This window comes from Pteropus alecto, unplaced genomic scaffold (assembly GCF_000325575.1).
Source record: "Pteropus alecto unplaced genomic scaffold, ASM32557v1 scaffold25, whole genome shotgun sequence".
NCBI classification, from domain to species: domain Eukaryota; kingdom Metazoa; phylum Chordata; class Mammalia; order Chiroptera; family Pteropodidae; genus Pteropus; species Pteropus alecto.
In genome coordinates, this window is record NW_006441955.1 from 450,813 (window position 1) to 476,827 (window position 26,015).

Genomic DNA, 26,015 nt, shown 5'->3' on the forward strand with positions numbered 1-26,015 from the left:
AAAAGATTAATGAAACCAAGAGCTGGTTCTTTGAAAGGATAAACAAAATTGATAAACTCCTAACCAAACTCACCTTGGAAACAAGAGAGAAGACTCAAATAACTTTAGAAACGGAAAAAGGAGAAGTAACTACGGATTTCACAGAAGTACGAAGGATCATAAGAAAGTACTACAAGCAATATATGCCAACAAATTGGACAATCTGGAAGAAATGGATACATTCCTAGAAACATACAAGCTCCCAAGACTGAATCTAGAAGAAACAGAAAATCTGAACCAACTGATTACCATCAATGAAATAGAATCAGTAATCCAAAAAACAAAAGTCTTGGACCAGATGATAGCTTCATAGTTGAATTTTACCAAATATTCAAAGAAGTATTAATACCTTTTCTTCTCAAACTATTTCAAAAAATTCAAAGGCCACTATTACCTTGACTCCAAAACCAAAAAAAGATGTTTAAAAAAAAAAAAGAAAAGAAAACTATTGGCCATTATCTCTTATGAACTTTGATGCAAAAATCCTCAACATATTAGCAAACCGAATTCAGCAATACATTAAGAATATCATACACCATGGTCAATCTGGATTTATTCCTGGGATGCAAGTTTGGTACATATCCGCAAATCAATTAATGTGATCCACCACATTAACAAATTGAAAAATAATAATCATATGTTATATCAATAGATGCAGAAAAAGTGTTCAACAAAATCTACCATCCATTTGTGATAAAAACTCTCAGTAAAGTGGAAATAGAACATACCTAATATAATAAAGGCCATGTATAACACACCTGCAGCTAACATCATACTCAATGGGGAAAGGCTAAAAGCATTTTCCTTAAGATCAAACACAAGACAAGACTGCCCACTTTCACCACTTCTGTTCAAAATTGTATTGGAAGTCCTAGCCACAGCAGTCAGACAAGAAAGAGAAATAAAAGGTATCCAAATTGGAAAGGAAGAAGTCAAACTCCTGTTATTTGCAGATGACATGATACTACATATAGAGAATCCTAAAGATTCCACTCAAAAAAAAACAGAAAGAAACTGTTAGAACTGATCAAGGAATTCAGTAAAGTAGCAGTATACAAAATTAATATTCAGTAGTCAGTTGCATTTTTATATACCAATGATGAACTTTCAGAAAGAAATTAAGAAAATAATCCCATTTGCAATTACATCAAAAACAATAAAATACCTAGGAATCAAATTAACTAAGGAGGTAAAAGACCTATTCTCAGAAAATTATGTCATTAAAAAAATAAATGAAAGCATATATCATGCTCATAGGTAGAAAGAATCAACATCATTGAAATGGCCATACTACCCAAAGCAATCTATAGATTCAATGCAATCCCTCTCAAAATACCAATGGCATTTTCCAGAGAACTAGAACAAATAAACCTAAAATTTATATGGAACCATAAAAGATCCCGAATAGCCACAGCAATCTTGAGAAATAAGAACAAAGTTGGAGGTGTCATGGTACCTGATATCAAACTATACAGCAGGGCTATAGTAATCAAAACAGCATGGTACTGGCATAAAAACAGATACAAATAGATACATTGATCAATGGAACAGAATAGAGAGCCCAGAAATAAGTCCATGCCTATATGCTCATTTAGTATGTAACAAAAGAGGCAAGAATATACATTGGGGTAAAGATAATCTTTTCAATAAGTGGTGCTGGGAAAATCGGATAGATAACATGTAAAAATGAAACTGGACCACCTTCTTACACTATATACAAGAATAGACTCAAAATGGATTAAAGACCTGAAACCATAAATATTCTAGAAGAAAACATAGGCAGTAATTTCTCTGGTATTGCTACTAGTAATTTCTTTTTGGATATATCTCCTCGGGCAAGGGAAACAAAAGAAAAGATAAACAAATTGGACTACATCAAACTAAAAAGTTTTTGCACAGCAAAGGAAACCATCAACTAAACGAAAAGACAATCTACTGAATGAGAGAAAATATTTGCTCATGATACATCTGATAAGACGTTAATATCCAAAATATATAAAGAACTCATAAGCTCAACCAAAAAAACCCTCTAATTAAAAAGTGGGCAAAAAACTTGAATAGATATTTCTCCAAAGAGGAAATACAGATGGCCAGTAGACATATGAAAAGATGCTCAAGGTCACTAATCATGAGAGAAATGCAAATTAAAACCACAATGAGATATCACCTCACACCTGTCAGGATGGCTATCATCAGTAGATCAAAAACAAGTGTTTGCGAGGATATGGAGTAAAGGGAATCCTCATACACTGTTGATGGGATTGCAAATTGGGACAGCTACTATGGAAAACAGCCTGGAGGTTTCTCAAAAAATTGAAAATGGATAGACCTTTTGACCCAGTAATTGCACTTCTGGGTATTTATCCAAAGAAAACCAATAATTCATAACAATAATTCATAAAGATCTATGCACTCCAGTATTCATGGCAGCACAATTTACAATAGCCAAGATATGGAAGCAACCTAAATGCCCATCAACAGACGATTTGATAAAGAAATTATGATTTATATATATAATGGAATATTACTCAGCCATTAAAAAAAATGAAGTCCTACCATTCACAATGAAATGGATGGGCCTAGAGGTTATTATGCTGAGTGAAATAAGTCAGAGAAAGATAAATACCATATGATTTCACTTATATGTGGAATCTAAGGAACAAAAAGAATAAACTAATTGACAACAGACTCACAAATATAGAAGACAATCTGATGATGGCCAGAGAGGATGGGGTGGAAGGCTGGGATAAAGGAGTGAAGGCTTAAAGAAGTACAAATTAGTAGTTGATAGATGGCCACTGGGATGGGGAGCACGGCATAGGGAATGCAGTCAATAATGTTGGTATGTGTAGAGCCAGAGGGAAGATAGAGTAATTGGGGAGATCATTTCATAATTTATATAAATGTTTAACCAATGTGCTATATAGTTAAAACTAAATAAAAGAAAATAAAAATGCTTAAAAAAAACCCCACAAGAACTATGCAACAATAGACCACCACATACGGCCCTCAAAGCCTGAAATATTTATTATCTGGCCCTCTACAGAAAGAGTTTGCTAAACCCTGCCCTAATGCATTGGAGAATCAGCTCCTGACATGATATCCCATCTACAGAGACATTTTCATGAGTATGATACAACCATTAAAATCAGGAAATTAGCATTGATAAGCATCATCATCTAATCCACAAGCTTAATTCGTATTTCACTAAATGTCCAAGTAATGGCTTTTGTAACAAAAGGATCCAATGCAGGATCATGTGTTACAATTTTATTTCTTTTTGTCCCCAATTTAGAACAATTCTGTAGTCTTTTCTCAACTTCTGTGACCTTGACACTTTTGAAAATGCAGGCCAATTATTTGCTAGAATGTCCTGCAATTTGTGTTTGTCTGATATTTCCTCAGGATTACATTCAGATTATGAGTTGTTAGGGAGGAAAAACTTGTCCTCTACTCTCTTAGTTCAGTATCTCGGAGCTTGCAAATTAACAAAATACAGGTTAACAGGAGAAAAGACATACAGTTTTCATTAATGTTTACATGTATGGGAGTTCACAGAAAAATGAAACTCAAAGAAGTGGTTAAACTTGGAAACATATACCTTTTTAACAAAGGAAAGAAGATTTTGGCTTGAGATGATAAATTATAGGGAAGTAACTAGGAAATATTTGTGGAAACTAATGGAAGATAAGGGCTATTTTAGTAAGGTCTGCAAAGGCTATGCAAATGCATCATAGCTTTTCTCTCTTTGGTATGGAGAAACACCTATGTCAAAGAGAAATTTGCCTGGTTTTAGGCAGATAAAAGGAAGGGCAGAGAACTCTTCCTGTATCTATTGATTTTCAGTTTCCTTCAGTTTAAAATAATGCTTTTGCCAAAGTAGCATATTTTGGGGTAGCAGATTCTGATCCCCTTCAGCATCTTTGACAGGAATATCCAAAAAGAATGGTGTGTTCTCATTGCATCCTGTCTTGAAATTATGTAACTACTCCATTCATCATCAAATTTTAACCCACTATTTTTAGCATGCACTGATGTTTGCTGATTGCTAAATAATATTCTGTTAATTCCATCATTCTTTCTACACTCATTAGTTGGCAGTGAGGAAAAGCTTTCTCCTCTGTTTGTTTTTTCACTTATTTTATATGAGCATGAACTCAGTGGGTTCTTTATCTAATGGGCTGTGATGTACTAATATCATTATATATTTTGATCCTCAATTTATATCTTATTTGGTCAAGCGGAATCTCTTCATGCTGGCCTCTGTCTTTTTGACTCCATCATTTTTTGAGAACTTCCTTTCTAGCCCTGGTAAAATATTCCTGGATGGCTTATTCCCTGCCTTAGCCCTGGAATTAGCCATTTCTCCAAGGTTCCCTTTAGTGGGAAATTGTATTTAAAAGCCAAGATATGGATGGTAGGCATGATTGCTAAACATTCATGTTCTCAGAAAATGTATACATATAACACACATGTATCTTTTTAAATTTCTTGATCTCTATATATTGAAACTTATTAGCTCACACTAATACCTCTACTTTCATTCTAGTTTTTCCATTTCCTCATATGTAACTTCTTTTTTGATAATGAGAAACCTGATTCCCATTATCCTTGATATATTTACTTATATGATCATTTCTTTCTCTGTGCAGCCAGTCTACCTTTGCAATCACTGACCTGCTGTGTATATGCCCTCCTCACCTTGCTGGGTCTCCAATACCCCATGCCAAACTGATACCACTGTTCTCTCCAAGCACACCACCTCCTTACCCCCATTAGTCTCTGACATCTCATGCCAGGCATCTTTCCCCCAGTTCCCCTAGCCATTTGGCCATCATCATCATATAATGGCTTCTGGAATAAATTATTCAGGAGGGAAGATTTGAAAGTCCACTAAGTACATCAGATGCAATCTCAGGGGCCCGCAGAATTTTTTTTAAATAACTTTACATACTATAAAATTCATATACTTAAAAAAAAATAACTTTATGTACTCTAAAATCCAATTGTAAGTTATTCAGTTTACTAAATTTATAAAATTGTGCAATCATCACCATAACCTAAATTTAGAACATTTCGTAACCCAAAACGTTTACTTGTGTCTATTGGCAGTTAATCCTACTTTTTCTCCCAGCCTCAGGCAACTACTGATCTACTTTTTGGCTATGTAAATTTTCTATTTCTGAACATTTTGTGTAAATAGAATTATACACTTTGTAGCTTTTTGTTTCTGGCCTCTTTCATGTAGCATAATGTTTTTGAGGGTTATCCATGTTGTAGCACATATCAGTAGTTCAGTCCTTTTTATTGCTAAATAGTGTTCTATTGTATAGATAGACCACGTTTTGTTAGTCCATTCACCAGTTGTTGAACATTTTGGATTGCATCCAGTTTGAGATTATTATGAGTAAATTTTGCTGTGAACATTTACATACATGTTATTGGATGGACATGTTTTTATTTCTCTTGGGTAGAGTCCTAGGAATGGAATTGTGTTTATGGTAAGTTTATGCTTAACTTTTTAACTTTAAAACTTTTTGTGGTGGTTCCATAGAGTAGTGGTTAGCACATCTGCTTTACATTCAGAAGGTCCTGGGTTCGAGCCTCAGTGGAGCCACAGCCCATGCCCTGGGTGCGCCAGGCCCCGGGTGTGCCAAGCCCCCTGGGTGTGCCAGACCACGGGAGCTCCAGGCCCCAGTGTACACTGCAAGCACGTGGGAGGAGACTCCCTGCCTTCAGAGATCCAATTCTTAAGGGGAGACAGCAACATCCGTAGGTCAGTGGGTGGAAGTAGGGGGGCGGAATTAAAATAAAAAAAACTTTTCTGCAGGGCTGTATCATTTTATATTCCTACCAGCAATATTGAGGGATTATTTTTCTACATCCTCACCAACACTGGATACTCTATCTTAAATATAGCCATTCTAGTGGGTTTGTAGTGGTGGCTCATTATGGCTTTAATTTGAATTTTCCTAATAACCAATGATCCGAGCATCTTACCATGTTATTATTATCAGCCATTTGTATATCTTTTTTGGTGGACTGTTTAAATATTTTGTCCGTTTAAAAAATGGATTCAGTATGTCTTATTATTAAGTTTTGAGTTTTTTACGTATTCTAGATATATGACTGGAAAATATTTCTTTCTACTCTATTTCCGTTTTCTTGGATGGAGTCTTTTGAAGCAGTTTTAAATTTTTTTGTGTGTGGATCATGCTTTTGGTATTGTATCTAAGAACTATTTGTCTAACACAAGGGTATAAAGATTTTATTCTCTGTTTTCTTCTAGAAGTTTTAGGTTTTAGCTCTGAAAGTTCAGTCTGAGATTCATCTGAATTAATTTTCGTATATGGTATGAGGTAAAGATCAAAGGTAGTTTGATTTTTTCTTTTCAAATGTGTCTACCCATTTGTTCCAGCATAATTTGTTAAAAAGGCCATCGGGTGTCAGTTTCTTCAAAAGAGACTGGTGGAATTTTGATAAGGATTGCTTTGAATTTATAAATAAATTTAGGGGGTGTTGTCACTTGGACAATATTAAGTCTAACAATCCATGAACATGGAATCTCTCTCTCCTTCCCCACCTTTCTCTCTCTATATATAGCTTTTCTTTATTTTATCAGTATTTTGTAGTTTTCAGTGTACTCGCCTTATACTTCTTTTGTTATATTTATTCCTAAGTATTTTATTTTTTCTAATGCTATTGTGAGTGGGATTGTTTTCTTAATTTCTTTTTTGGATTGTTTGTTGCTAGTATACAGAAATAAAATTAGTGTTTATATATTCATGTATCCTATGATCATCCAAACTTATTGGTTTCAGTCACTTTTTTAATTTCTTGGGATTTTCCACATACAGGATCATTTTATCTTAAGTAATAATAATTTTACTTCTTCCTTTCCGATCTGGATGCTATTTTTTTTCCTTCTTATTGCACTGGTAAGAACCATCAGTACAACGTTGAATAGAAGTGACAGAAGCATATTTGCCTTGTTCCTTCTTTTAGGGAAGAAAGTATTCAATCTTTAACTGTTAAATACTTAGTTGTGGGAATTATATAGATACTGTTTATCAGGTTGAGGATGTTCTTATACGAGAGCCTTTATCATGAATATATGTTGGACTTTTTAAAAAGTTTTCTGCATCTATTGAGATGATCATATACCTTTTGTCCTTTATTCTAGTTAATCTGGTATATATTAACGGATTTTAAACCAACTTTGTATGGAGTAGATCTCATGGTATTTAATCTTTTTGTTTTTTCTTTCCTTTTCATTTTTCTCATCTCCTTTTTATAGTTTAATTTTTTTAATTTTCATTTTAAATTGTGGTTAAAATTATAAAACATAAAATTTGCCATTTTAACTGTTTTTTAAATATTCAGTTCTGTGGCATTAAGTACATTCACATTGTTGTGCAACCACCACCCCATCCATTTTCAGAATGTTTTCATCTTCCCAAACTGAAACTCTGTACCCATTAAATTCTAACTCCCCATTCTCCCATCCTCCCAAGCCCCTGGCACATAAACAAAGGACTTCATTTCTACTTTCTTTATCTATGAAATTGACTACTCTAGGTATCTCATGTAAGTGGAATCATAAAATATTTGTTCTTTTGTGACTGGCTTATTTAACTTAGCATGATGTCTTCAAACTTTATTATGTTTTAGCATGTGTCAGACTTTCCTTCCTCTTTTAAGCTGAATAAGTATTCCACTGTATGTATATACCACATTTTATTTATCCATTCATCTGTCAGTAGACACTTGGGTAGCTTCTACCTTTTGACTATTGTGAATAATGCCATTATGAACATGGGTGTACAGATATCTATTCAAGTCCCTGTTTGCAATTCTTTTGGACATGTCCCCAGAAGTGGAATAACTGGACCATACAGCAATATTTTGTTTGATTATTTTTTTTGAGGAACCACCATACTATTTTTCATAGTGGCTGTACCATATTACATTTCCACCAGCAATGCATAAGGGTTCTAATTTCTCCATATCCCTTGTTATTTTCTGTTTTTGTTGGTGCTGTTTTTTTTTTTTATGATAGCCATCCTAATTGGTGTGGAATGGTATCTAATTGTACTTTTGATTTACATTTCCCTGGTGATTAGTGATGCAGAGCAGCTTTTCCTATGTATATTTGTATATCATTTGTATATCTTCTTTGGAGAAATCTCTATTCAAGTCCTTTGTTCATTTTTAAATCAAGATTTTTCGTTGTTGTTGATGTTGAACTCTCAAACTGGTCTGGAAAGGTAACCTGGGAGTGGGCCTATAATTTGGAAGAAATCCGAAAGAAATCAGGAAACCATGGGAACTAGTAAAGACATATCAAATATACTACAACTGCCTAGACACTGTGTAATTAGAAATAGCCTTATACAACTTCATTTTACCAAGGCCCATGTTTGTGGAGGGCCTTTGTAGTGGAAGTGTACTCCATTTTAAAAAAATGTTTAGTCTCATTGGTCACTTTCCTTTGATTACCAAGAGATATACTGCTTTAAGATTGCATTACAGAACCATTTTCTCTTATTTATTAGTTATCCAAATAATAACTGTGTATCAGGTATTGTCCTGGGCACTGGAAATATAGATATGCTTGGAATACCCAGATTCTGAAGCACTGCCCACTCTAGGGCTTTTAAATTTCTCTCCCATCTCTACTACTGGGTCTATTCAAGTAGAATTCCAGGAATGTGAGCATCAACTACAGTTGTCAATGAGAAAATTACCTGGTTTTCTAGGTAGATTGGGGATAGGACATGTTGCTGCTGCCACATTAAAGAAACTTCTCACTAGGGCACATAATTCCAGGGGAGGAGACTGCACTGGCTTACATTTGGCCAATTTCCCCCTCCCCTCATGTCTTTTACTTTAAAACTATTGGTTCATTCTAAGCATTCTGGGTATATTAAGTCCATGATAGTGCCTTGGACATTGACATTTAAGCTTTAGAACTATGTTTGTTTCTTTTCACCATAAATTGTTATTATTGCAGGATCATGTAGCTGAGACTTTTAGATTTGGCTAGTATAATCTGCTAAGTCTGAATCATGCTTCCCTTGCATTGTTGGTGGTCTTTTCTGCTGATAACACAGTGAAAAGATTCCGGATTGACCAGTATAGAGATAATCTGTTACCTCTTTAATTTTTGTCTGGATTAAGGTCATTCTTTGCTGTGCCTTGATTTGGAGTTGGTAGAGACAATGGTAGTAAAGATGGTCATGACTAAAGAATTTGGTGAGAGCATGGTCTTTACTGAGTCTCTGCCATAGCAGGTATCTTTCCCAGTACTTGTGACTATATCAGAGTTTTGCTCCAATCCGTTGGGCAGATTATTTTCTTTTATTGCTTTTTTCCAGCTTTATTGAGATATATATAATTAACATCTAACATTGTATAAGTTTATGGTGTACAATGTGTGGTGGTTTGGTACACATATTGTGAGATGTTTACCACAAAGTAGTTAGTTAACACGTCTTTCAAATAATTACCATTTTGTTGTTGTTCTTGTTGTTATGGTGAGAACATTAAAACTCTACTCTCATAGCAACTTCCAAATACAGCAGGTCCTCTAATCATGTTGTTTTGTTGAGATGCTATAGGAACTTAACTTTTGCTTATATCAATTAGCTATGGTAAAATTGGTTTCACTATTTGTCATTTTGCTTAAAGTCACAGAATCTATTGACAACGTGAAGTGAGGGCTTACTGTATAAAATACAGTATTGCTAACTGTAGTCACCATGCTGTACATTAGATCCCTGCCTGTCTTGATGTCCTATCTGCCCACCCTTTTCTCCCCCCTGAAATTAGTGAAATTATATAAAATGCCCTTGTTATCTGGATACTTCCCTTCTGAATCATCTTTAGGATCGAGCTCCACATTAAGAAAGTCCTAGGGCAAAGAGAAAGTTAGATTAGACTTTCAAAAAAATTGTTGGTACCTACTGTGACTTAGGGCAAGCTACTTAGCCTCTTGATGCTTCCGGTTCCTTGTCTGTATAAAGGGGATAATAATAGTACCTACTTCATAGGGTGTTGAGATACTGCATGTAATGCTTTAAAAAGTGATCAGTTAGCACTTAATAAAATATTAGCTATTATGATTATTGTTTTAAAAGCATAGCTAAGTTCAGTAGAATGTGAGGAAATTCCCAAGGGACCTAAATCTAAGGGCGAGAACAATACCTGAATAGCGGAAACAGTTTTGGAACTTCCAAGAAAGGGGGCCAAGGAGGATGTGTACTAGTCTTGGTATCCATGAGGAGGGAAAGAAGATAAGGCCTTGAACTTTTTTCAGGGATACCATATACCCTAGGGTAAGGTAGAATTGAGACCCCACATATAATTAGGACCCTCAAAGGACTTTACAGTGAAGGAATGGACTAAGAAAATAGTTTACCCATTGAATGAAAGGTTTTTTAGTCTCACTGGATTTTAAATAGGGCTCTTAGTAATAAAGAAAAATGTTTCCCTATTGGGGTGACCACTTCGTAATTCGTAAGTTATATAAATGTCTAATAACTATGTTGTATACTTGAATACAATATTATATGTCAACTATAATTGAAAAAAAAAAGATATTTGCATATAAAAAGAAAAAAGTCTCGCTTGAGAATTTTTAACTGTAGGCCTTTATTCAATTAAATTTGGGGCCTGGAGTTTATATTGTGTGTGTGGTCTAGGAGCTGATTCTGGTCTGGTAATAACCATGACACATCTGTCAGAAACAAACTCAAAATTTTAAATGACACAGCCTCAAATCAAATAGTGCAATATTCCCATTTATAAAGCAACACTGAAAGTGAGTTCACAGTACAAAATTAATAGACCATACAAGGAAACATCCAGCTCAAGTGAAAATCAATAGAAAATTAAAACAGTAAAATTAGACTCTTAAGAACTTTAGAGAGTAGTATTGTGGATAAAGACTATAGAAAGTATATATAAAATGATTTAAAATATAACAAAGAAATAAGAGAAAAGATATATACTTAATAATTTTCTTATTTGAGGAAAATGACAATTAGAATTCAAGGAATTAAATATATTGCATCACTGAATTTGAAAACCCAACAGTCATGTTAAATATTACATGAAGCTGTGAACAAAGTTAGTAAAATTTTATCTGGAGTGCAGCACAGAGATAGATATATGAATAAGAGCTAAGCAATATGAAAGATACAATAATATGGTTCAACAGAATATACATAGAGGTAAGGCAATATTCATAGAAATAATGATTAAGACTTTCCAGAACTGATTAGAAACAAATGAACAAAATAATATCATGAAGCACGATAAGTAGAAATAAATCCCCATCTAGATACATTGCAGTAAAATTACAGAACCGTAAAAACAAAGGTCTTGAAAGGATGTAGAGAACCCTCAAAAATCCACAAAAGCTGAAAGAGTTCTAATAAGTGAGTTCAGCAAGGACTTTCACCCAAGAAAATTGAAAACATGTTCACACAAATATACATTCATAGCAGCATCATCTAAAATAACCAAAAAATAGAAGCAACCCAAATCCTTATCAGTTGATGACTAGACAAACAAAATGTGATCTGTTCACACAATGCAGTATTAGCCATAAAAAGAAATGGAATACTGATAAATACTACAACATGCATAAATCTTGTAAACATTAAGTGAAAGAAGCCAGAAACAAAAGGCCACATGATATTTGATTCCATTTCTATGCAATATTCAGAATAAGTGAATCTATAGAGATAGAAAGTACATTAGTGGTTGCCTGGGAGTAGGGGTTGGGAGAGATGGGGATAGGAAGTGACTCCTTATGGGTACAGGCATTCCTTTTGGGGTGGAGAAAATGTTCTGGAATTAGATAGCAGCAATGGTTGGACAGCCTCGTGAGCATATTAAAAACTACTGAATTGTACACTGTAAGAGGTTGAATTCCACGGTATGTGAATTGCACCTAAAAAATTATTAGTTAATAGTAAAAAAAAAAAAAAAAAAGCCACCAGAGAGAAAAGGGGAATTAACTACAAAAGAGCAACAGTCCTAAAAGAAAGCTTTTCAACAGTAATAACAGGAGACATAAAACAAAATTTTTAAGGAATTAAGAAAGAAGTTACTACTCTCTATAAGAGGCTTTGGAATTCTCAAAACATTGTTTGAACAATGTTTTGTTCAACCTTGTTTCATTATAATGTTGATGAGATGCCCTTGGAACTTAACTCTTGTTTATATCAATTAGCCTGTAGTAAAATTGGTTTCATTACACTTCTTTTTGTCCCAGTTCAGAGAACCTATTGACATGTTTAAGTGAGGACTTAAACATTGTAAATTATCATTGAAAATCAGTGAGCAAAATAAAAACATTTTCAGACAAACACTAATATCAAGAAGGTTTGTCACTTTAAGAGTCTCACTGAAATAATTGCTGAGGAATATATTTATAGAAATTCTTCAGAAAGAAAGAAGAAAGGTATGAGATCCAAGAGGGAATGCTAAGCAAAGAAATTGGAAAGTATATGAGTAAGTCTAAGCAAGTAATTATTTTATAGAACAATAATAATTAATAATTTGGCTATACAAAAACAATATAGACCTGAAATACTGGACCACAATAACGTGTAAATTTGGAAAGGAGTGGGGGAAATTGGAGTTAAGAATTTTTAATTTTGTTCAGAAGGAGGGTTGCAACACTGATTAATCTTAGACAAGAGTGTCCGTTAAAATTTTAATGATAATAACTACTTAGAAAAAGCAAACAGTGTATAATTTCAAAACCAATGGAGCAAGGGTTAAAAAATGCTTGATTAACTGGCATAGAGTAAACACTCAATAGATTCCAGGTATTATTTAAATTTATATTGCTATTTTTATTATTAAATTATTCATTTTCATCCTACCTGAAAAAAATGTGGATTGATTTTTCTCATCAAGACAGAAACTTTGACACCCGTGGTTTCTCTCACCTTGTCTTTCCCAATGTGAATACAGCACTGTCTTAAAAATATGAGTGCTGTTCTCTAAAAAAGGAAAAAGGAGTTGGAGTGAGTTCAGAGTTGCATTTGTCAGATGCCTATTGGTGCTAGATATTTTATCTAATTTAATTTTCACAACTCTGTGAGGCAATTGCTTTTCTTATCATGGCTATATGTATTAAAATTTATCATTTTTAAAAAAAGTGCTTGATTAATCCAAGGAAAGCTGCTAGGCCAAAACAAAAAAAGGGTAGATAAGGGGAATTGGGGCCAAGCAGGTCACAGTATTGGGAAGGTGACATGCAACCTTTGGAAGTTTTGGGGCAGATAAATGAAGTCATCTGATTTATCCTTTGAAAGGATCACTGTGGCTGCTTTTGTGGAGAACAGACTGGGAATAGGAGACGAGTAAACCAGAGGAATGGTTAAGGGGCTGTTGAAATAATCCAGGCAAGAGAAAAATAATGGATTTATCTTCAAGCACCACCCTTTGTTGACTAAAAGAATATGTATTCTCTCCCCCTCTAGCTTCTTAGTCTTTATATGGACATCAAATTGGTTACTCTGAAGTAACATCTGGAAGTGCTTGACCTTAAATGGCCCCAGATTCTCTATTTCGTTGATCACACTTAATGAAACAGAAATGGTCTTCTCTTCATTCTAAATTCTGAAAGGAAGTAGCCAAATGCTAGTCAATTACCAAGTGCTCAAGTTCCTAGGAGCAGCCAGACTTCTGGGATTGGGAGATTGGAGAGGTTTAAGGAGTCTATAACCATGCATCCTACTCCATATCCTATGTTGCTTAAAGCTGGGAAGCAGACTTCCTACAGGAGTTCAGATTTTCTGAATATCTGCAAGTTACTGAAGGGAGGGATTTTGAAAGCTGGGAACTCCAAATATGGCCACAATTCAACAGCATCACAGAAATGGTACAGTGTGCCTTTGTCTTTGCTCCCACTATCCATGAAGTGACCATGGTGAAAATGTAAGATGAAATGCCAGGTCTTGCTCTGCGTGACCAAATGACTGGGATGGTACAGTAGTCTGCCCTCATCTGTGGTTTCGCTTTCTGCAGTTTCAGTTACCCAGAGTCAGCCGTGATCCAAAAATATTAAATGGAAAATTACAAAAATAAACAATTTATAAATTTTAAATTATGCACTTTTTTGAGTAGTGTGATGAAACCTCACACTGTTCTACTTGGGCCTGCCCGGGACATGAATCATCTTTGTCCAGCATATCCACACTATTTACATTATCCACCAGTTAGTGACTTAGTAGGTGCCTCAGTTATCAGATCGACTGTCTGATAGTGCTTGTGTTCAGGTAACCTTTTTTTTATTTAATAATGACCCCAAAGCCATTTACATACCTTTTATTACAGTATATTGTTATAATTGTTCTATTTTATTATTAGTTAATGTTGTTAATCTCTTATTATGCCTAATTTATAAATTAAATTTTATCATAGGTACATATATATAGGAAAAAATATAGTATATATAGGGTTAGGTACTATTTGTGGTTTCAGGCATCCACTGGGGGTCTTGGAAGGCATCCCTTGCAAATAAGAAGGACTACTATATTGGGCAGCAGTCTGATTTAACTTAGTCCTTGCGATAGGCAACAGAGGATCAACTCTGAGGGCTTCCAGGTTACCTCCCATCAGCTGAGCACTAGTGTGCCTGACACTCTAAACATCCAGTACTTTCATTTTCCTGGGAAGAAAGAATTAAGACTTACCTTTTATTTTCTAGGATCTGGGAAAATGGAAAAATTAGCCAGTTCCAAGTTTTGGATCTCAGCTGAGTCATGGCATCTGTACCAGAGTGTCTGACCTTTTTTTTTCCCTGGCAGCTGTTGCTGATTTGCCAAGTGAGATTATGTGTACCTTCATAAAAAGGCATGTGGCCTGGACATATGATATTCAGTGTTTTGAGTTTTATTTTAAATTTTAAATAAGATCATGGCAGATGAAATTAGAATCAGTTATCTGTCCCTGCAGTTTCAAGAGATCTTCATTTCCATACACAAGTTTAGACATAATGGTTTGATATACCTTACCTGTGTCAGGTGTACAAGTATTCTCTTTTATTTTAATCTTTGTAATAAATCATACTTACCTATTCATTCATCTAACAAATATTTGAGAGCCTGCCATGTGCCAAGCTGTGTTCCAGGCATTGAGGAATATAGCAGTAAACAAAGTATGCACAAGCCCCTGACCTCATAGAGCTCAGATTCTCATGAGACGACAGACAACAGACAAAATGACTGTACAAAATATATTCTGTGTTAGATCATGGTAAGTGCTATTGAGAAAAGGGAGATAGAAGGTTTAAGTGGTGGTTACTATTTTACATAGAATGATCAAGAAAAAATACATCGAGAAGATCGTACTTAAGCAAAGACCTGATGGAGGTGAGAGAGCAAGCCATGAGGCCGTCTGGGAGAAACACAGGCAAAGGAAATACTGGGAAAAGCACTGAGTTAGTGGCTTGCTTGGATGTTCTAAAAGTGAAGAGGCCCATGTGGCTGGTGTGGAGCAAGTAGGAGGGGAAGAGATAATGGAGACCCAGACCATGTAAAGTCTTGTAGGCTGTTGTAAGAATACTGACTTTTACTCTCAGTGAGACAGGTAGAATTTTAAGCAGAAGAGTAACTTTGATATTACTTACACTAAAAACATTTTTATAGCTTTCTTGAGGTATGATTGAAGTATAATAGATTGTACATATTTAAAACGTACAATTTGATGAGTTTTGATATAGTTTACATCTGTGAAATCATTAGCACAGTTAAGATAATGAACATATCTATAGCTCCCCAAAGTTTCCTTATACCTCTTTATCATCCCTCCCCTGCCTCTGGTCATTAATCTACTGCCTGTCACTATAGATAGGTTAGCATTTTCTTGAATTTTATATAAATGGAATCATTCGAAGTGTACTATTTTTATGTCTGGTTCTTACTTTAAGTGTAATTATTTTGAGATTCATCCACTGTGTGAATTAATAGTTCATTCCTTTTATTGCTGAGTAGAATTCCATCGTAGAGTTTTCTATCATTGATTTATCAGTGAACATTTGAGGTGGTTTCTAGTTTTTAACTCTAACAAAGAATAAACAGCATATTGTTCGGTCCTGCTATTTTATCTAGTCTGGCAAGCTCTGGCTTAATCGAATATGTATTTAAAACATAGATTTTATGTGATTATTGATGTAATTGGGTTTAATCTGTTATCTTGCTATTTGTTTTCTTTTTGGCTCAACTGTACTTGTTCTTCCTTTCTTCTTTTTCTACCTTCTTTTGGAATGAGTATTTTTTAGAACAAGGGGCTAAATAACTGTAGTTTGTTTCTCTTAAAGTAAACCCAAAAGACAAAACCTTACCTAAGAACTTTAACTAAGAAAACATAGATTCTTTACAGTAGGATTAATTTGAATGGCCATGGTAAGCAGTTTGGATTACACCCGTCTCTCAATTTACGCTGATTGTACGTTCCATGCATCCTTTTTTTTTTTAACATAGAAGAAAACTGCATAAAAAGAGTCCACCAGTACCAAAAAACAAAACAAAACAAAACAAAAAAAACTAAAGAAATGGGCCAGCGTGTCATAGAAATATTTATTTCACATATTTTCACAAAAAGATGCTAATGAAAATTCAGAAAAAATCAAAATAAATTTTATTCGCTGTTGGTGTCTGTACTGTAATCTAAAAAAATCGACTTTTTCATAAATGGAAGCAATACTTACCACATATAAAAAAACTCACATAAAAAAATACCACGTAAATCAAGGGACGGGTGTGTATTCCAGATGTGCTCGGGGATTTTTAAGAAATAATTCACATGATCTCATCTATGGTTTTTAAAATATTACTCTAGCTGATGGGTGAGTAATAGACTGGTAGGGGCAGGTGGTGGGCAGGAAAAACCAAAGTGGAAAGAAGATCATTCATAAATTCTTTATAGGCTTGAACCGGGATAGTAGTAGTACTGGAGATAATGAGAATCGTTTGGTACAAACGGTAATTGCTAATCCAGTTCAATTTAAAACAGTATACTGCTCAATTTATGGAATGATGTCATTCTTTTGTTCCTCAATATCCATTCAAGGTCTCTGGGCCAATGGTGTGACCCTGTTAAAATTGACATTTATGTTTTCATTGCAGTTGTCGGACAAGTAACCGCAAGAGTTTGATTGTGACCTCTAGCACATCACCTACCCTACCACGGCCGCACTCACCACTCCATGGCCACACTGGTGAGTACTTGAAGGTTAAGAAATGTGGGATGAAAGATGCCCAGTTTCTTTCCTACTTCTCACTTTGTGCAATTCAACACATTACATTGTCGTCACTTCACTTGGCTGACTGAAGCATACAGAGCTCATGGGCATGCTTTCTATGGGAGAATGTGTTCGTCTCTTTTTGACTCTTAGTTGCTTATGGCCTTGACCTTTCAACATTCCTTTTGGTTTTGTGCTTATCTTGGAGCCAGGTATGTATCCTGGGTCCATGGCCTCTGTTCTAGTGAATTGAGAGTGTTATGGCTCCAGTTATGTTTAGCCATGCGATGAGGGCTCCATTAACCTTTTGTCCTACCATGCCCAAGGATCAGAGCTCACAGAGGTGGTTTTCTGCCTCATGGGACTTCTGATAACTTTCCCTCTGTTATAACAGGAGTCAACAAAAGTGAGAGAAATTTTGTTTTATGTTGACATTGATTTCACGTATTGGAAATGAAGCAAATGATCTCATGCATTTAGACTCTGCTCCATATGGGCTCCTCCAGACAGTATAAGGACTGATTTACTTGCCTCTAGCTGAGGAATATATAAAAATTATGAGGCAGAAGACTTCATTTGGGTTAGCCGTATTTTTCTCTAGGTACATATTCTTGCATCCCAGAGGAGCCAGATATAGGGCGTCAGCTTTGCTGAAGGGGTTGCTGCACTACCACATTGTTCATTGCTACACTATTTGCAGTGGAAGTTCTAGACCTAGGGGTGATGGAAATGGAGCAGGCTTGGAGCCATAGAAAGCTATTCTAAGCTTGCTTCCTGGGTTTGCCACGGGCCTTGTCTGTCTTTGGGCAATGAAAGAGTACCACAGCCGTTAAACAGTTTGGCATGAACCCTAATAAGACAGATCTGTTCCACTTGGGTTTGTCTCTTTGCTCACGGTTTATTGTGTCTTTGGAGGGAGAAAGTAAGGGTGCATATGGAGTAGTTGTTTAAGCATTTTGAGAGTCTGTTGATTCTGAAATTGATCTTTGTCCTTGGGTAGAGGGTCTCACTTTACTGGGCTCAGATCCAGTTATTCATTGTGCTCATGTCCCTTTTCCCCGAATCAATTAAACTTTTAAACACTAACTCTTACATTAGAAGACACTACCAAGAGTACAGGGGGACCCAGGGAATTGATGACATACTTGGCTTTTAAAGCAAAGGTCTCATTGTGGTTAGGTACTTTCCCCGACAAAATTGACTGAGTTATGCATTAGCTCAGATAGCACATTCTATCCTGGAGCTTTGTAAAAACTCAGCATATATCTGATGTGGCCTTTTCATCATATAGAAATAAACTTAGCATGTCTAGACCTTGTACATAGTTTCCTAACTGTAATGTGAGTACTGGGCAGTCATTGCTACTGGCTGCTCCTCTCTGAGATGATTATCTCTCTATTTAGATTCTTGGCAAGTTAAAGTTTAGGACTAAATCTTCCGTACTCAGGTGGCTTTGATTGAGAACATCATCTGGCTTTTTTCAGCCTGCCTGGGTCTGTGGACTCTCGCTTTAAGTTAATATGTGTAACATGCTTAGTACTCCATAAATGTTAGCTGTCATCATCATCATCATCTCTCCCCAAATCACTGTGGAGCTCAGTTCCAGGGAGGAAGAATTGACTTAAAAGCCCAACTCATGGCTGTAGACTCTAAACATATTCATATGTTGAGAAAGGCAGCACTGAATGTTCCATGCAGATCAAACTTTACATCAGCTTATATCCTCAAATCTTATAGATCCTGGTATTTGGGTCCCCAGGATGTTCTTAGACTCTGACTTCACATTGAAGTCTGGAATCTGTTGAGTAATATGAGACCTGTTGATTTGAAAGTGGGTCCATTTATTTCATACATTTCAGCTCAATATTAAATATTTACTATATATAAGTAGATTACAACCACAGTAAGGTCAGTTCAGGGGGCACTTACTTAGCCATTCTGGAAATGGAAGCTTCCTAGTTGATTTTTTTTTTTAATTAGTAAACTTTGCTTTTTAGAATAGTTTTAGGTTCACAGCAATTTTGAGCATAAAACACAGAGAGTTTCCATATACCCCATCCTCATACATGTACAACCTCCCCCATTATCAATATCCTGCACCTGAGTGGCACATTTGTTATAATCGATGAACCTGCATTGATACATCATTATCACCCAAAGTCCATATAATAGTTTACATTGGGGTTCACTCTTGGTGGTGGTGTACATTCCATGGGTTTTGACAAATGTATAATGACACGTATCTACCATTGTAGTATCGTACAGAATAGTTTCACTGCCCTAAAAATTGTCTGTTCTCTGCCTTTTTATCCCTCCCTTGCTCAACCCCTGACATCACAAATCTTTTCAATGTCTCCACAGTTTTGTCTTTTTCAGAATGTCATATAGTAGTTGGCATTATATAGTATGTAGCCTTTTTAGATTGGTTTATTTCCTTAGTTATATGCCTTAAATTCCTTTTAATTAGTGTTAGTATAATATATATCTATTTCCTTTTAATCTATATATGTACATATATCTTTATATTTAAATAACTTGTAAACAACATATAATTAGATCTTTTTTTTTTAATCTACTGTAACAGTCTCTATCTAAATACTTATAATTGTTATTTAAGGTGTTATTGACTATATTTGTTACTGTTTTCCATTTGTTGCCTGTGTTGTTTCTATTTTTGTCATGTGTTATTTTTCTCTTGTGGTTTTAACTGAGCATTTTATATGATTCCATTTTCTCTCCTTTTTTTTAGCTTATCAGTTATACTTTTTTAAAAAACTTTTTGTGGGTTTGCAGTATACATTTACAACTAATACAAGTCCACTTTCAAATAACACTATACCGCTTCACAGGTAGTGAATATAAATACCTTATAATAACAAAATAATCCTAATTCTCCCCTTCTGTTCTTGGTTTCATTGTAGGCATCCATTTCACTTACATATAAGCATACACACACACACACATACACACACACACACACACTCACTCACTATATATACACACACACACACTATATATATATACATACACACACACACATTAAGCATACATAATCAAATACATTGTTGTTATTATTTTCAACCAACTGTTATCTGTTAGATCAGTTAAGACTATGAAAAAAATCAGAGTCTTAATTTTACCTTCACTTATTTTTTTTTTTATGTAGATCTACATTTCTGACCCATATCTTCCTTTATTTATATAGATATGAGTTCTGACCTATATCATTTTCCTTTTCTCAGAACTTTTAATTCATTGTAAGGCAGGTTCACTGGCAAAAAATTCCCCCAACTTTTGTTTGAGAAAGTGTTTGTTTCTCTTCACTTTTGAAGGATAATTTTTCAGGGTTGTTGTTGTTGTTGTTTTACCCCTTTCAACAATAAATATTTCACCACACTCTCTTCTTGCTTGTGTGGTTTCTGAGAAGTTGAATATAATTTTTATCTTGCTCCTCTCTAAATAAGGTATTTTTTTCCCTCTAGTTTCTTAAGTGATATGCCTAGGTGTAATTTTTTTTGGCATTTAATCCTGCCTGATGTTCTCTGAGCTTCCTGGATCTGTGATTTGGTGTCTGACATTAACTTGGGGGAAATTCTCAGTTATCATTTCAAATATTTTTTCTGTTTCTTTCTCTGTTCTCTGATATTCCCATTACATGTATGTTACACCTTTTATAGTTATCCCACAGTTCTTAGGTATTCTTTTCTATTTATTTTGTTTTTTTTTCTCTTTGCTTTTTGGTTTTAGAAGTTTCTAGTGTCATATTCTCAAGGTCAGAGATTCTTTCCTCAGCTGTTTCAGTTCCACTAATGAGCCCTTCAAAGGCATTCTCCTTACTGTTAGTGTTTTTGACCTCTGACATTTCTTTTTTATTTTTTCTTAGAATTTACATGTCTGCTTACATTTTCCATCTGTTCTTGCATGTTACCTACTTTTTTCATTAAAGCCTTTAGTATATTATCATAGTTTAAAAAAATTCTTGCTCTTGAAACAGAACAATTTCAGCGTTCCTTGAAACAACAATTTCAGCGTTCCTGTCATATCTGACTCTGGTTCTGATGTTTGTTTAGTCTCTTCAGACTGCATGTTTTCCCATTTAGTTTGCCTTATAATATTTGGTTAAAAGTTAGATATAATGTACTACGTAAAAAGAACTTCCGTAAATAGGCCTTTAGTAATGTAGTAGTAAGGTGTTGAGGAGGGAAAATGTTCTATATTCCGTCGGTGAGCCTGTGCCTCTGGAGTGTGAACTTCACCAGTGCTTCTTAGTCCCCCTCCCCGACTCCTCTTAAGTGGAACAGAATGGCTGGAAGGGGCTGGAGTTAGGTGTTTCCCTTCCCAGCGGTAGATTAGGCTTTGATCAAATCTCAGCAGGTTAAACTCTGGTGAAATAGTTTATCCTAAGGACAGGCCTTGTTTAGAACAGAGTGCTCTGGTGTACCTCAGAATGGTTCTTTTACTCTAACCCCCAGCTGGAAGCTTGAGGAGATTTTTCTCAGACATTCACTGTGAGGAGCTGGTAGAACTCCTGGTTAAATTCACAATTGTATGGGGACCCCTCTATGACTACATCTGCCCAGAGTTTTTAACTCTCAGACTTGTGCACACTGAGTCTCTAGCAGTTTATCAATTACAGTTCAGGTTTTCCCACCTTGGCACTGGTTCCTATGGAGGTTTCTAGTCATGGGTTTCTACTATGGTAAGTTGTTATTCTCTGTATCCGCTTGTCTGTCTCTCTCATTTTGGGAGCAGGAGTTGCTCTTCTCTTCTGACAGATTTAAGAAGAGTTGTTTATTTTTTCCATTTATTCAGCTTCTTATATGCCAGACCAGAAACACAGAAGTTAGTTCATTTATTTTTATTGCCTATAGAGTATGCCATTGTATAACTGTACCACAATTTACATGTTTATTTTCTTATTGATGGACATTGTATCAGTCTGGGCCTAGTCAGGAGACAAACCACACAGTGATTTAAACAGATGACATTTAATAAAATAATTCACTACAACAATAAAAGTAACTTTCAGATGTAACAGAACTCTGTAAGGGTACCATAGAGCCGAGGAAAAGTACCCAAGGAAGAGCAGACCTGGTAAAAGGCTCTCTCTAGACTGGATTCAGGCTTCCCATGGGCTCGATTCAGACCACATTGGAGAAGGTGTAATTGCAGCCCACTGGATAGCAGAGATGTTTGCCCATGCCAGAGCTGGTCCACAGTCATTGAGCAATCAGGAAGCAGCCCTCTGGAGCACTAGCTAGTCACAGCCAGTGTGCAGGCCTGCACAGAGAGTGGAGGTGCTAATGGGAGCACATTATATCCCTCAGGAATGGTGGAAGACAAACCCCAGGATACAGGAAATGAAGCAGGCAAGCAGAGGGAGTCGGACCACTAGTATGTGCATGCCTAGAGCACACAGCATCCATGCAGAGAGAGCTGTGGAAAGTTGGGCCAGGGATGCAAGGTTGCCAGTATGTGACTGGGTCAGAGCACCCCTGCATGTCCTCACTCCCACACCCCCAACTGATGGTGCAGTTGCTGGAACTACACCAGGAGCCTGTTCTTTCTACGGTGTCCCTCCAGCACCCTCTACTGAGAAAGTTTAACATTGTGCTCACTATAAAGGAAAAATGCTTAAAGGAATTCTCTTCTTAATCGCAGAGCAGGTATTGACGGATGAATTTGGAGCTGAGAGGTATTAAACTGGTAGCTAGCACAGACATTTAGATTATTTTCAGTTTTTCACTGTTGTAGTCAATACTGCAACAAATATCCATCCTCATGTTCTTTTTGTTTATATGTACAAAAACTGTCTGGGGTTTATATATAGGCATGGAATATACTGTATAAATTTTGGAATAAGATTAGCAGGTAAGTGAGCATGCATATTTATATGATGCTTGTTACATATCATCTGATTTTAAACTAAAAGTATGTCTTCCTTAAGCCTTTAGCTCCTATCATCCTGGGTCAAGTCCCAGTAATCCACTCCTCTTTACTCCCAATTCTTGTAGCCTCCTCACATATATCTGCCTTGAATCCACTGGAGCTAATTTTGTTTTCCCCTGCCCCACAGTCACCACAGGAACCCCCAGATACCAGCTTCTCCCATCTTCTACACTCTTAATTCCTATAAATCTTTGAATAGTCCCTGTTCTGTCCCTTTTTTCTCATTCCTCTTCGACTCTTGAAATTCATCTAAGGTACCTTCTGAAATTCATAGTCCATTAGCAGCAAAATCTCCTATATGCTCAATCTTGTTCTAATAGAATCCTGGGGGGAGAGAGAAGGGGTTAGAACACTGATTGCCCTACAGCCCTCTTAAGTGTTAGCTCTTACCTCTGCCATAACCTATTTGTGAAAAATATAAAAACATTATAAACCTTTGCATTAGTTTCCAAGAAAAACTGCTTGATATCACAGAGGATAAAATTTTGGATAAATTGCAAAATGAGTATATAGTCTAATAAATATAGCCAATAATGTACTTCTTACCACTGAGAGCTACATGTCTTTGTGAGGCTTATTTTTCATTCATAATAAAACTAAGTAACAAAAGCTAAATTTTAAAAAAACGTAAGTTGATCCATAATAAGTTAGGTCTGTAATTACTTAGGAGTGTAATTGCTGGATTGTACAATAAGATTATTTTTGGCATTATAAGAAACTGCCAAACTGTCTTCCAAAGTAGCTATACCATTTTGCATTCCCACTGACAATGAATGAGTTCCTGTCATTCCACATCCTCACCAGCATGAGAGATTGTCCATTTTTTAGCCATTCTAATCGGTGTATGTGAGTATCTCGTTGTGGTTTTAATTTGCAATTCTCTGTAACTAATTATGTTAAGCAACTTTTCATATGCTTGTTTGCCATCTGTATATCTTCTTTGATGAGTTGTCTATTCAGATCCTCCACCCCTTTTTTAAATTGGGTTGTTTTCTTATTGTTAAGCTTTAAGAGTTCTTTGTACATTTTGGATATAAGTATGTTTGAAATATATGTTTTGCAAATATTTTTTCCTGGTATGTGGCCTTTTTCTCTTATCAGTGTCTTTGGTAGAGCACAAGTTTTTAATTTTAATGCAATCCCACTTATTAGTTTTCTTCTTCCATGGATTGTGCTTTTGGTTTCATATCTAAAAAGTTATTGTCAAAGCCAAGGTTACCTTGTTTTTCTCCCATGCTGTCTTTTGGAAGTTTTATAGTTTTGTGTTTTACATTTAGGCAATGTTATATTAGGATCATATACATGATCCATGTTGAGTTAATTTTTGTGAAAGGTTGTGTCTAGATTCACTTTTTTTGCATATAGATGTTCAATTGTTCCAGCAGCATTTGTTGAAAGGACTATGCTTTCTCCATTGAACTGCATATGCTCTTTTGTCAATGTTAATTGACTATAGTTCTGTTTGTCTGTTTCTCAGTACTCTGTTTGATTCCATTGATCTGTGTGTCTGTTCTTTCACCAATACTACACTGTCTTGATCATTGTAGCTTTATAGTGAGTTTGAAGTTAAGTAATGTCAGTCCTCCAACTTTGTTCTTTTTCAGTATTGTGTTGGCTATTCTGGTTATTTTGCCTTTCCATATACGCTTTAGAATCTGTTGACATTCACAAAGTAGCTTGCTGGGATTTTGAATGAAATTGCATAGAATCTGTAGATCAGATTGGGGAGAACTGACATCTTAACAATACTGAGTCTTCCAATCGATGAACATACAGTATCACCTCATTTATTTAGATCTTTGATTTCTTTCATCAGAGTTTTATAGTTTATAGCATATAGATTTACACATAAATTTATTAAATTTGTACATAAACATTTCATTTTTATGTTAATGTTAATTATATTTTTAATTCCAACTACCACTTCATTGCCTGTATAAAAGAAAGCAGTTGATTTGTTTTATTAGCCTTGTATCGTGCAACTTTCCTATAATTGCTTATTAGTTAGTTGTTTTAGGGGTGACTTTTTTTTTTCTTGCTTGCTTTCTTTTTTTTTTTTTTTTTTTTGGTGAATTCTACATAGACATCATGTCATCTGCAAACAAAGACAATTATATTTCTTCTTCCTTCTTAATCTATTTACCTTTGATTTCCTTTTCTTATTTCACTAACTAAGACTTTAGTATGAAGTTGAATAGAGTGGTGAGAGGGGATATCCTTGCCTTGTTCCTAACCATAGAGGGAAAGATCTAGTTTCTCACTATTAAATTTGTTGTTAGCAGTATGTTTTCTGCAGGTGCTTTTTATCAAGTTGAAGGTTTCCTCTATTTCTAGTTTGCTAGGGGTTTTTTTTGTTTTTTTTTTTAATCAGGAATGGGTATTAGATTTTGTCAGATACCTTTTCTGTATTAATTGATGTATTTATATGGGTTTTCATCTTTCGTCTGTTGATGTGGTAGATTATGTTAATTGATTTTCAAATGTTGAATCGGCCTTGCATACCTAGAGTAAATTATACTTGGTCATGGTATATAATTTTTAGACATTGTTTGATTTTATATTTCTGATGTCTTGTTGAGGATTTTTACATCTATGTTCATAAGAGATACTGGTCTATACTTTTTTTGTAATATTTTTATCTGGTTTGGTATTAAGGTAATAGTGGCTTCATGCAATGAGTTGGGTTTTCTGGCATGACCAGCCGTCATCCTGAGTCATCCCAGTCTTATATAAACTATCAGGCACCACCATGAATACCACA

The 26,015-nt window shown here is 35.3% G+C and overlaps 1 protein-coding gene across 4 annotated transcripts in view; it reads left to right on the forward strand.

Moving 5' to 3' along the window:
* MAST2 (microtubule associated serine/threonine kinase 2) overlaps nt 1-26,015 on the forward strand; it is a 172,956-nt gene that overhangs the window by 116,802 nt on the left and 30,139 nt on the right. For all 4 annotated transcript variants that reach the window (XM_015595180.2, XM_025051926.1, XM_025051925.1 and 1 more), the window contains one exon: nt 17,190-17,281. In XM_015595180.2, coding sequence (XP_015450666.1) covers nt 17,190-17,281 — 92 coding nt within the window. The remainder of the gene's footprint in view (nt 1-17,189; nt 17,282-26,015) is intronic.